The sequence below is a fragment of the Conger conger genome, chromosome 1 (assembly GCF_963514075.1).
Source record: "Conger conger chromosome 1, fConCon1.1, whole genome shotgun sequence".
NCBI classification, from domain to species: domain Eukaryota; kingdom Metazoa; phylum Chordata; class Actinopteri; order Anguilliformes; family Congridae; genus Conger; species Conger conger.
Window position 1 is genome coordinate 1614695 of NC_083760.1, and position 12197 is coordinate 1626891.

The following is a 12197-nucleotide window of genomic DNA, read 5'->3' on the forward strand; positions in this document are numbered from 1 at the left end:
CCGCGAGCCAGGAAGAATGACTCAAATAAATACCTCTGTGTTACAGCCTTCATCAAGGAGCGGAAAATGGGCTTAAACGACTTAATTCAGAAGATGGGCTCCAACCCGCAGATCTGTCAAAAGTAAGTGGCTGTGGCGGAATTATTCTGCGTCTGCGCAGATGGGGGTATCCGTCTGCTTAGAAAGTACCCCGGAGAACCCGGGTACTTTTCTCCACTCGTGACGACTGGAGGGCGGCATCTTTTAGAACTACTGAAGCTTTTAGCAACAGATTAGCAAACTAGTTATCTTATTCACGTAAGCGCAGACAGATTTGATGAAAATACATGAGAGTGAATCTGCCAGTGAAGAGGTGTGTACACTTCATCTGTTGTCGGCTGAGCTGAGCGCGCGGGCCGAGCTCCCGGGCCTCACCGACGGAAGGAAAGTACCGCGGGTCCCCAGAACAGGAAGGGGCGGGACGGCATCACTCGTTATTAGGACGGAATCTGTTTCTCAATCGGGCCCTTGATGGAAATTAAATAATGTGCAGGGTTGGTGGAGATTAAATTAGCGATATATGTAAAAATATATAAGACAAACCCACAGATAAACAGAATCATTAGTTTCCGTATTCTTTTTTTACATTACACTAATGGCATTTGGCAGACGCTCTTATCCAGACCGACGTACAGTTGATTTGACTAAGCAGGAGACACTCCTCCCCTGGAGCAATGCAGGGTTAAGAACCTTGCTCAAGGGCCCAACGGCTGTGCGGATCTTATTGTGGCTACACCGGGATCAAACCGCCGACCTTGCGGGTCCCAGTCATTTACCTAAACCTCGACCCTACAGGCCGCATAATGTTTCTTGATTTTAAAAAGTGTGTTTCTCAGAGTGTCACACACAGTCCCCATAATAAGGCCCTCCTCCCTACCACACACACACACACACACACACACACACACACACACACACACACACACACACACACACACACACACACGCACGCACACACACTGAGCGGTAAGCGTCTGATGCAGTAATAACTCCACTCAGGTTAAACAGCCCTGTTTCTCTCTCTGAGCTGCTTTACATTAAAGCTGTTCTGTTCCCTGAGGGACACAACAGGCTAAGCACATTAGTGCAGAAGCACAGGGCCCGCTCAAGTCCTGCTGGATGGTCTCATCGTTCAGATCAGGTTGTGATGGAAACATTTGTGATACAGACCGCACCCCAAAACCTGAACCCCAATCTACTGACACTACCCCAAAGGTGAACCTCCATCTACTGACACTGCCACAAACCTGAACCTCCATCTACTGACACTGCCACAAACCTGAACCTCCATCTACTGACACTACCCCAATCCTGAACCCCCATCTACTGACACTACCCCAAACCTGAACCCCCATCTACTGACACTACCCCAAACCTCAACCCCATCTACTGACACTACCCCAAACCTGAACCTCCATCTACTGACACTGCCACAAACCTGAACCCCCATCTACTGACACTACTCCAAACCTGAACCCCATCTACTGACACTACCCCAAACCTGAACCTCCATCTACTGACACTGCCACAAACCTGAACCTCCATCTACTGACACTGCCACAAACCTGAACCTCCATCTACTGACACTACCCCAATCCTGAACCCCCATCTACTGACACTACCCCAAACCTCAACCCCATCTACTGACACTACCCCAAACCTGAACCCCCATCTACTGACACTGCCACAATCCTGAACCTCCATCTACTGACACTGCCACAAACCTGAACCTCCATCTACTGACACTGCCACAAACCTGAACCACCATCTACTGACACTGCCACAAACCTGAACCTCCATCTACTGACACTACCCCAATCCTGAACCCCCATCTACTGACACTACCCCAAACCTCAACCCCATCTACTGACACTACCCCAAACCTGATCCCCCATCTACTGACACTACCCCAAACCTGAACCCCCATCTACTGACACTACCCCAAACCTCAACCCCATCTACTGACACTGCCACAAACCTGAACCTCCATCTACTGACAAATGCAGGCTCAAATGCAGGCAACAGCCAAATGTGTTCTATCCTACTCTGTCCCCAGCTCAGACGTCCGAGTTTTCTTGAAAATCGATGAGAATCAGAAGAAGGAGGCAGAGGAAGGAACTAAACCTGTAAGTGGGTGTGTGTGTGTGTGTGTGTGTGCCCGTGTGTGTGTGTGTTCGCCCATGTGTGTGCGTTCGTGAGTTGAGTGGAATTTTCAAATAAACCAACCCATCCTCTCTTTTTTTCTGGGAGCAGTGTGTAGCGTCTCCCGGGAACTCTCTGGCTAAAGAGACTCAGTGAGTACGATCAGACCAGGCTTTATTTAAAGTGCTTTTCATTTAAAGTGCATTTCACATAATGTCTCGACACACCTTACAAATATACTCATCATGATGAAGCAGGTCACACAAAGTTCAGAAACTCGGAAGTCTCACCTGCCTGTTGTTTTCATCTCCAGGGTCAAGCCGTCTGACTTTGACTATCTGAAGATCATCGGGAAAGGAAGTTTTGGGAAGGTGAGCGGAGAGTCCTCTGGCATGTTTACTGGGGAGGTGCACATGCAGCAAGTATTAGGTAACCATGAAAACTCCTTTCTCTCTCTCTCTTTCCCTCTCTCTCTCTATCTCCCTCCATCTCCATCCTTCCCCCTCTCTCTCCCTCTCTCTCTATCTCTCTCTCCCTCTCTCTCTCTCTCTCTCTCTCTCCCTCTCTCTCTCAGGTCCTCCTGGCCAGGCACAAAGACAGTGAGCAGTACTACGCTGTCAAAGTTCTGCAGAAGAAGATTATCCTGAAGAAGAAAGAGGTAAGAACAGCAAGAGCAGCCCCTACACCCCACACTTACACCCCTACACCCCACACCTACAGGACACAACCCCACCCCTACACCCCACCCCTACAGGACACAACCCCACCCCTACACCCCACCCCTACAGGACACAACCCCACCCCTACACCCCACCCCTACAGGACACAGCCCCTCTCTAACCCCCCCTCTCTCTCTGCAGCAGAAGCACATCATGTCGGAGCGCAGTGTGCTCCTGCAGACGCTGCATCACCCCTTCCTGGTGCGGCTGCACTACTCCTTCCAGACCCCCGACAAGCTCTACTTCGTCCTGGACTACGTCAACGGAGGAGAGGTACGCACACACACATGTACACACATGCATACCCACACACACACACACACACACACACACACACACGTGTATATATACTCACACACACAGACACACACACATATGCAGACACACACACACACACACACACACACACACACGTATATATACTCACACACACAGACACACACACATATGCACACACACACGTACACACATGCATACCCACACACACACACACACACACACACATATATATACTCACACACACAGACACACACGCATATGCACACACACACACGTACACACATACATACATACACACACACACACACACACATGTACACACATACATACACACACAAACACACATTTATTGCCTTGGTAACATGCTCCTCCCCCTGTAGCTGTTCTACCACCTGCAGCGTGAGCGTGTGTTCCTGGAGCCGCGAGCGAGATTCTACACTGCAGAGATCGCCTCCGCCCTGGGGTACCTGCACTCCCTGCACATCATCTACAGGTACTCACCTGCACACTGCGCCTCCTACACACTGCGCCCCCTACACACTGCGCCTCCTACACACTGCACCTCCTACTGCGCCTTCTACACACTGCACCCCCTACAGACTGCACCTCCTACTGCGCCTTCTACACACTGCACCCCCTACAGACTGCACCTCCTACTGCGCCTTCTACACACTGCACCCCCTACAGACTGCACCTCCTACTGCACCTCCTACACACTGCACCTCCGACACCTCCCACACACTGCACCTCCTAAAGGTACCATCTACACATCAATGAGGTTTAGGGGTAGGGGGTTGAGGTTTGGGGAGGCCTGTGGGGCTGTTGGGGGCACTGTGGGGTAACTGTGGGGTAACTCCTCTCCCCCCCTGTCCCCCCCAGAGACCTGAAGCCGGAGAACGTGCTGCTGGACTCGCAGGGCCACATCGTGCTGACGGACTTCGGCCTGTGCAAGGAGGGCGTGGCCCCCAGCGCCACCACCAGCACCTTCTGCGGCACGCCGGAGTACCTGGCCCCCGAGGTGCTGCGCAAGCAGCCGTACGACCGCACCGTGGACTGGTGGTGCCTGGGCTGCGTCCTGTACGAGATGCTGTACGGCCTGGTGAGCGCTACGCTACGCTACGCTAACCACACACGCTCTGAGACTACAGAGTCTGCTACGCTACGCTACGCTAACCACACACGCTCTGAGACTACAGAGTCTGCTACGCTACGCTAACCACACAGCCACACACGCTCTGAGACTACAGAGTCTGCTACGCTACGCTAACCACACAGCCACACACGCTCTGAGACTACAGAGTCTGCTACGCTACGCTAACCACACACGCTCTGAGACTACAGAGTCTGCTACGCTACGCTACGCTAACCACACACGCTCTGAGACTACAGAGTCTGCTACGCTACGCTAACCACACAGCCACACACGCTCTGAGACTACAGAGTCTGCTACGCTACGCTAACCACACAGCCACACACGCTCTGAGACTACAGAGTCTGCTACGCTACGCTAACCACACACGCTCTGAGACTACAGAGTCTGCTACGCTACGCTAACCACACAACCACACACACTCTGAGACTACAGAGTCTGCTACGCTACGCTAACCACACAGCCACACACACTCTACAGAGCCTGCTATGCTAACCACACAGCCACACACACTCTACAGAGCCTGCTACGCTAACCACACAGCCACACACACTCTGGGACTACAGAGTCTGCTATGCTAACCACACAGCCACATACGCTTTGGGGCTACACCCCTGCTAAACATTCACATTTCACATATGCACTGGGACGTAATGCCAAGTTCACACCCTGTAGCCTGCTGTCACTGGCCAGATCAGAGAAATGCAGTGTCATGATTGGCCGGCGGGCATGTGTTCAGTCTGTGGCGTGCAGCTGATTGGCCGTGTCCCCGCAGCCCCCGTTCTACAGCCGGGACGTGGCGGAGATGTACCGCAGCATCCTGCAGCGCCCCCTGGAGCTCAAACCGAGCGTCTCCAACGCCGGCCGCGCCCTGCTGGAGGGGCTGCTGCACAAAGACCCCGCGCTCCGGACCGGGGCCCGCCACGACCTCGTAAGGGCCACAGCGCCTACACTTATACACACACACACACACACACAGCGCCTACACACACACTCACACACAGCGCCTACACACACACACACACACACACACACACAGCGCCTACACTTATACACACACACACACACACACACACAGCGCCTACACACACACTCACACACACACACAGCGCCTACACACACACACACACTCACACACTCACACACACAGCGCCTACACACACACACACTCACACACAGTGCCTACACACACACACACAGCGCCTACACACACACACACTCACACAGCGCTTACACACACACTCACACAGCGCCTACACACACACACACAGACAGCGCCTACACACACACTCACACACACACGCACACAGCGCCTACACACACTACACACACACACAGCGCCTACACACACACACACACAGCGCCTACAGACACACACACACACAGCGCCTACACACACTCACACACACACACACACACACTCACACACACACACAGTGCCTACACACACTCACACACACACACACAGCGCCTACACACACACTCACACACACACACACACAGCGCCTACACACACTACACACACACAGCGCCTACACACACTCACACACAGCGTCTACACACACACTTATATACACACACACTCACACACACACTCACACACACACACACACACAGCGTCTACACACACACTTATATATACACACACACACACACACTCACACACAGCGTATACACACACACTTATATACATACTCACTCACACACACACACACACTCACACAGCGCCTACACACACACTCACACACACACACACACACACACTCACTCACACACTCTCACACACACACACACACTCACACTCACAGCGCCTACACACACTCACACACACACAGCACTTACACACTTGCTCTCAGTAGACACACTGTTACATTAATGTTTGCGCTAATAGTGTAATGCCCCCTTGTCTCCTGCAGATGGAGCTCAAGTGCCACGCCTTCTTTTCTCCCATCAACTGGGACGATCTGATGGCCAAAAAGACCACGCCCCCTTTTGTACCGTCCGTGGTGAGTGGCTCCTGCACTGCAGAAACAGAACGTGATTGGGCACAGGCCAGGCCAGGGTCAAATATGAAACTGTTTTGGATTTAAATACTTCACTGGGCTTGTCTGCTGTATTGTAACCTATGAAATACTCTCATAAAATGCAAGCCCTGCCCTCTCCTCTTGGTTGGCTCAGTTGTAAGATGAATTGAGGACAGAAAGGTATTTGAATCCAAAAAATATATATGTATCTGACCCAGGTCTGGTGCATGTGCTGCACGTGTGATGCGTGTGTGTGTGTGTGTGTGCGTGCATGGACCAAATGCATGTAGTTATTTGTAAATTTAAATGTGCAGAACATGTGCACAGTTACAGCACAATCATACACCATTTACCATAATTTACAGTAAACAACAAAATATCATATACATGTGTTTCCATGCCAACTTGAACTTATAATAGGTTCAACATTTGTCATGCGCCTGTGCAGTCTGTGTGTGTAATGGTGTGAATAAGAGGAGTAATCACAGAGTTTATTCATATGGTGTGTTTGTCTCTCTCCCTCCCCCTCTCCCTCCCTCTCCCTCGCTCTCCCTCTCTCTCTCCCAATCCCCCTCTCTCTCTCTCCCTCTCCCTCCCTCCCTCCCTCTCCCTCCCTCCCTTGCTCTCTCTCTCTCTCCCTCTCTCTCTCTCTCTCCCTCTCTCTCTCCCTCTCCCTCTCTCTCTCCCTCCCTCTCTCTCTCTCTCTCCTGCAGAGCGGCCCTGTGGACCTGCAGCACTTTGACCCTGAGTTCACGCACCTCCCCGTGCCCGGTTCCCTTGGCAACAGCGAGTGCCTGGTGACCAGCAGCCTGCGTGAGGCGGCCAGCGCCTTCCCCGGCTTCTCCTACACGCCTCCCGCCACGCTCGCCTGCCCGTAACCGCGGTGACCATGCCTTCCTGTATCCGTGGTTACCATGCCTACCCACAGCTGTGGTGACCACGCCTTCCTGCAACTGTGGTTACCATGCCTACCCATACCCGTGGTGACCACGCCTTCCCGTAACCATGCCGACCATGCCTTCCCGTAACCATGCCGACCGCACCTTCCTGTAGCCTTGTCCTGCTGACCAGTCCTTCCTCTCAGGGCCACTCCTCTGGACTCTGGATGGCAGAAGGACCTCAGTGCTGCCACCTGCTGGCTGGAGGACATCAGAACACACGATAAACTGTTAAAATGCCAAACGAACCCTCAGTGCAGCTGGGTGCTCTCTGATTGGTACAGAGAGGCAGGGGGAGGAGCAGTGCCTGTCAGAGGGGGGCGGAGCCTCCAAAACAGCACAAGAGAGGCGGAGTCACTGTGCTCCTGTTACTGAAGACCAAAGTACATAGTGTTCCGAGAGAGAGTGTGTGTGTGTGTGTGCATGTGTGTGTATGTATGCGTGCGTGAGTGTGTGTGTGTGTGTGTGTGTGTGTGAGTGTTTGTGTGCATGTGTGTGTGTGTTTTGTGTGTGGAGGGGTGGAGAGGAACTTGATGCCGTTCTGTTTTAGGGCTGAGAGTTTTCATGATTCATATTAATAGAGTGATGAATAGGGCACATGTTGCTGACGGTAGACTGTCCTGCTGGCGGAGAGCAGATGGAACCTTCCTCCAGCACACTGGCGTGAACACAGTCATGCTCCCTTACCCTGCTTACTGCTTATACAAGCGATCCTTTAACTACAATAACTCCACTGGATCCTCTGATATCTCTCTTATGCTGAGGAACGTGCGATATGGAGCCGTGTGGGAGACCTGACCTGGCTGCTTCAGCCCACTGGGTCCCTGAGTGGCACGTACAGATCAGCAGCAGAGTGTGAACCAGTGGTCCCGGTCCTGGAGAGCCACTGGGTCTGCTGGTTTTTGTTTTCACCTTAAAATCAGCACCCTGTTGAGACCCAGGTAACTCGGTGAGGTGAGTTAACTGTGTAATCAGCGACTCTAATTAATTAATTAAGTGCTGAATAACAATAAAAAACCAGCAGACCCTGCGGCTCTCCAGAACCAGTGCTGGGGACCCCAGCAGACCCTGTGGCTCACCAGGACCCTCTCTTTGTCCTCTCTGTGAGGTGTAGATCTGCCGGCAGAATAAATGGTTTCTTACCTGCTGCTTTATGACAACACACAGGACACGTGTGAAATATGTCATCTTCATCTGTGCCTCTATTAGATCATTAAAACATGCAATACAGTTTTGGGTGCTGTAGCATCTTCCATATTTGGAAGTTATATCTTTTTTTTATTTCACAATGATTTTGTTGTTTATTTATTTGCAGACTGAACACACACAGTGTATATGTACAGCAACATCAAAAGCTGGAGCAGCCTTTGATCGTTTGATTTGATAGGAGAAAAACCTGTAACAAGTTCTGTAACGAGAATGATAATAAATGTACAGAATAAAAAACGTTCTTCGTGTTTTGTGTAGATCGTGTTCTGTTGTGGAAGTTGACCTGTGTGATGCTGTTGCTGTGCTTTGCCTGTCTGTGTAGCGCTGTCGGCTCCTGCATCTTTACAGCTTTCACAACTCTGGTATCGCGCGCTCCAGACGAGCACGCGCACTCTTTAGGCAGAAAGGCGGGAGTACGTTGATGACGTGGACTAACTCGCCAAAATATTTACAATATTAAGCCATGTTAACATAAGAACAGACCGAACAGCGAAAATAGAAACGGCCATATTTTGCACAGTAGGGATATCGTTATTATAAACAGAAGTTTACAAAAAAAATAATTCAATAAATATATTAAGCTGTGGATGCATTTTATCAGCATTGATGGGTCGATAGGCGATTTAAAAATACTGAAAATACACAGATTGCGCTCACTTTAATGCAGGGATCATCAAAACTGGCCACGAATCGAAATCCATCCATGGTTTTCCGGGTAATTTACTGAACAATTAGTTCTACTGATTTGCTAAACTCTTCACACCTGACTCCCAGGTAGAGGGAGGATGCTGTCTTGGAGAGGAAGTCTGTTTTTCTCCTTATTCCAGAGGTGTCCAATCTTATCCTAAAAGGGCCGGCGTGGGGTTTTGTTTTAACCCAGCAGTAACACACCTGATTATACTAATGAACTAATCGTGGTCTTTAGTCAAGACCTTGATGAGTAGAATCAGCTGTCTTAGTCCCGTGCTAAAACAACAACCTGCACACACACCGGCCCTTTCTGGATAAGATTGGACACCCCTGCAGTATTCTGTGGGATGTTCATCTTTTTTCGAGGGGCCTTCTCCCATTTGTAATTTCCTTCCACTTCTCTTGTGAGAATATGTGAGTACGAACTCAAATTTTGCTGCTTTTTAACAAAGCGTAGTAGTTCTGTTTAATTATACCTAATGGTGTCGATCAGCTGCTGTGAACTTGACTTTATCTATTGCCTGTAACTTCGGAAAACTGCGAGAGTTTGTAACGAGGTGACTGCTGTTAGCATACAGCTCCTGAAAAGCTCCCAATGGCCTCCGTGTCTGATCCCGCTGTGGGCCTCTGTCGCAGTATGCAGCCTCGCGCTCGTAATGTTGGCCTGCAGATGACCGTTCAAGCGGGGAGAAATAAAAACAATATGGATAAATGCTTTTTTTTATTTTTTATTAGACGCTGCTATCGTGCAGACGCACAAGCAACTTGTCACTGCATTCATAACATCTTCAACGTAGCTATACCCGTTTTAGCTTTATACATGTTGGGATTGTTTTCGGCAAACAATGAAGGGCAGTCGGTGAGTATTTCTTGGCAATAATTTGTTACTCTACTCCCGGAGCTGAAGTTTGATACTGCGTGTTGAGAGTTCAATGGGCCTGTAATACATTTTGTTGCATTGTTATTTGGTTCTCTGTGGTTTGGTGTCAACAAAAGTGCCACAATTTCAACTTGCATCTAGTTTCTATCCGACCATCGGTTTATTAAAGCAGTGGTCAAACTCGGAGGGCCGTGTTTGTATTCCAGCCTCATTTCTACAATTCGTTTATTAGCTGAATAAGGACTGTAGGTTTGCGCATAATGGATATAAAGCAAAATGTGCTATTTGTGTTGTCTAAATGGTGACTGTTGCTTATTGTGCTTCAATGTAGTTAAACGGTTAAATGCATATGGATGAGTAATTGGTTGGAATGAACCTGCGTATACAGGATCCTCCGTGGCAAGGAGTTTGAGAACAAATTAAGAGCTGCTCAACCCTGTTCCTGCAGATCTACCGTTCTGCAGGTTTTCACTCCAACCCTAACAAAGCACACCCGATTCTAATAATTCGTTGCTCAGAGGGACCACCGCTCCAGCTCAAATTTTGTGTAAATGTTCTTTATATATCCATTAGAGCACATGCGATACATTAGCCTGGAAAGTCACTTGCGAGTGGAAATTGGGGAAATTTGGTTGATTTTGGAGCTTTGGCATTACAGCAGGGAACAACCTGAAAACGGAGCAACAATTTTCTGTCCGCCATTATGAACCTGATCCTGATTGAAACAAGGCATTGTGATATCAACTCAATTCCTTGTACATAAGTAGGCCTCTTATACCTTTTTGAAGGAAAACAATGTTTTATTTTGATTTGAAACTTTCTACCTTACCATCTTTAAGTTTTTCAAAAATGATAAGTCAGTCTATTAGTCTTAGAAATGTTGGTGTCATACACCAAGTGGTACTGATGTAGTAGTCCATCAAATATTGAAAATAAATTACCAAGCAGCATGACTTAGCATTTTGTAATCCAATGAGGCGAATGTTCTGGAGGTTCTTTTTTGAATATATATAAAGAACATGTACACATTGAGAGTGGTGGTCAACACCCACCTCTGGTTGGCTTTTCACAGAATGACCCTTTGAACCTTTTCAAGCACCTCTGCCTTTCTTCTAGTATTGTCCCCAGAACTGCACACAATATTCTAAGTGTGGTCTTGGTATTGTATAAAGTGTGTAACTTCCTTGGATTTATACGCCATACTCTTGGCTATGTGTCCCAGCATCCTGTTGGCCTTCTGTACTGCTATGACCAGAAATGGAAACTTATTGATTCCAGTATTTTACATGTGACAAGTTGCACAAGTTATTCATCCCGTTTCTAAAGACTCTAAAAATGCTTGCCAGTGGTTTAAATTCTTATTTACCTCTGAATGCCTGCTGCCTTATGTCTTAAATTTATAATCTAGTTCTACTTTAATCCCCTCTATATCGGCTAGGACATTCTGAGTACAGATTATGCCTTCCGGCCTATTATCAACTTCCCCTCTAAATCTCAAATGAGCCATTTAAGACATCAGTATCTTTATGAAGTGTTCCTTTGTTCTTAAAGCCCTTCACCTCCTCACCGTCCTTTTCCTACAACACTATTGAAATAAATTTTAAATTAATTTTAGCATCTTCAGCAGTTTTAGCTCTTATTTTTTTTACTTAGCACGCATATTACAATATTCAGTCTTAACTTAAAAGTATTGTCATTGTCGCTCTGGATAAGAGCGTCTGCCAAATGCTATTAATGTAATGTTATGTAACTTATTAAGCTTATATCCTCACTGGGCATATTACGTCACGTTGAACCGCGTTACTTCCCGGATTTGTCCACTAGAGGGCGGTGGAACTCTATCAACCTTGGGGTTCGAAACTTTGTTTTGCTCCCTTTCGCAGTTCACCCACATATTGATATGTGGAGCTTGTTTAGAAAAGGGGTGTCATGCACCGGACTACCTCTGTATTCTAGCGGTTCCTTGGTTGCATTAGTTTTGTATTTCGATTTTACCGGGTATACTGTCAGAATTTGAAAGACTGTCGAGAAACGAAATGGTTAAACGGATTTTCCCGATTCAAAGGACGGCATGTGGAGGGCGACTAAAACTCCGTAGTAGGAAATAAAATCTAAAATCTTGCCCGT

The 12197-nt window shown here is 48.6% G+C and overlaps 1 protein-coding gene across 2 annotated transcripts in view; it reads left to right on the top strand.

The window, feature by feature from the left end:
* sgk2b (serum/glucocorticoid regulated kinase 2b) overlaps positions 1–7980 on the top strand; it is a 9092-nt gene extending 1112 nt beyond the window's left edge. The window contains exons 2-12 of one of the 2 annotated variants that reach the window (XM_061236757.1): positions 47–122; positions 2096–2165; positions 2293–2333; positions 2495–2552; positions 2756–2839; positions 3042–3173; positions 3560–3672; positions 4059–4278; positions 5105–5260; positions 6246–6335; positions 7067–7980. In XM_061236757.1, the coding sequence (XP_061092741.1) occupies positions 47–122; positions 2096–2165; positions 2293–2333; positions 2495–2552; positions 2756–2839; positions 3042–3173; positions 3560–3672; positions 4059–4278; positions 5105–5260; positions 6246–6335; positions 7067–7231 (1205 nt within the window). In that variant the 3' untranslated portion in view covers positions 7232–7980. The remainder of the gene's footprint in view (positions 1–46; positions 123–2095; positions 2166–2292; positions 2334–2494; positions 2553–2755; positions 2840–3041; positions 3174–3559; positions 3673–4058; positions 4279–5104; positions 5261–6245; positions 6336–7066) is intronic. The other variant, XM_061236765.1, reaches the window with a different exon arrangement.
* The last annotated feature ends 4217 nt before the right edge of the window (positions 7981–12197 follow it).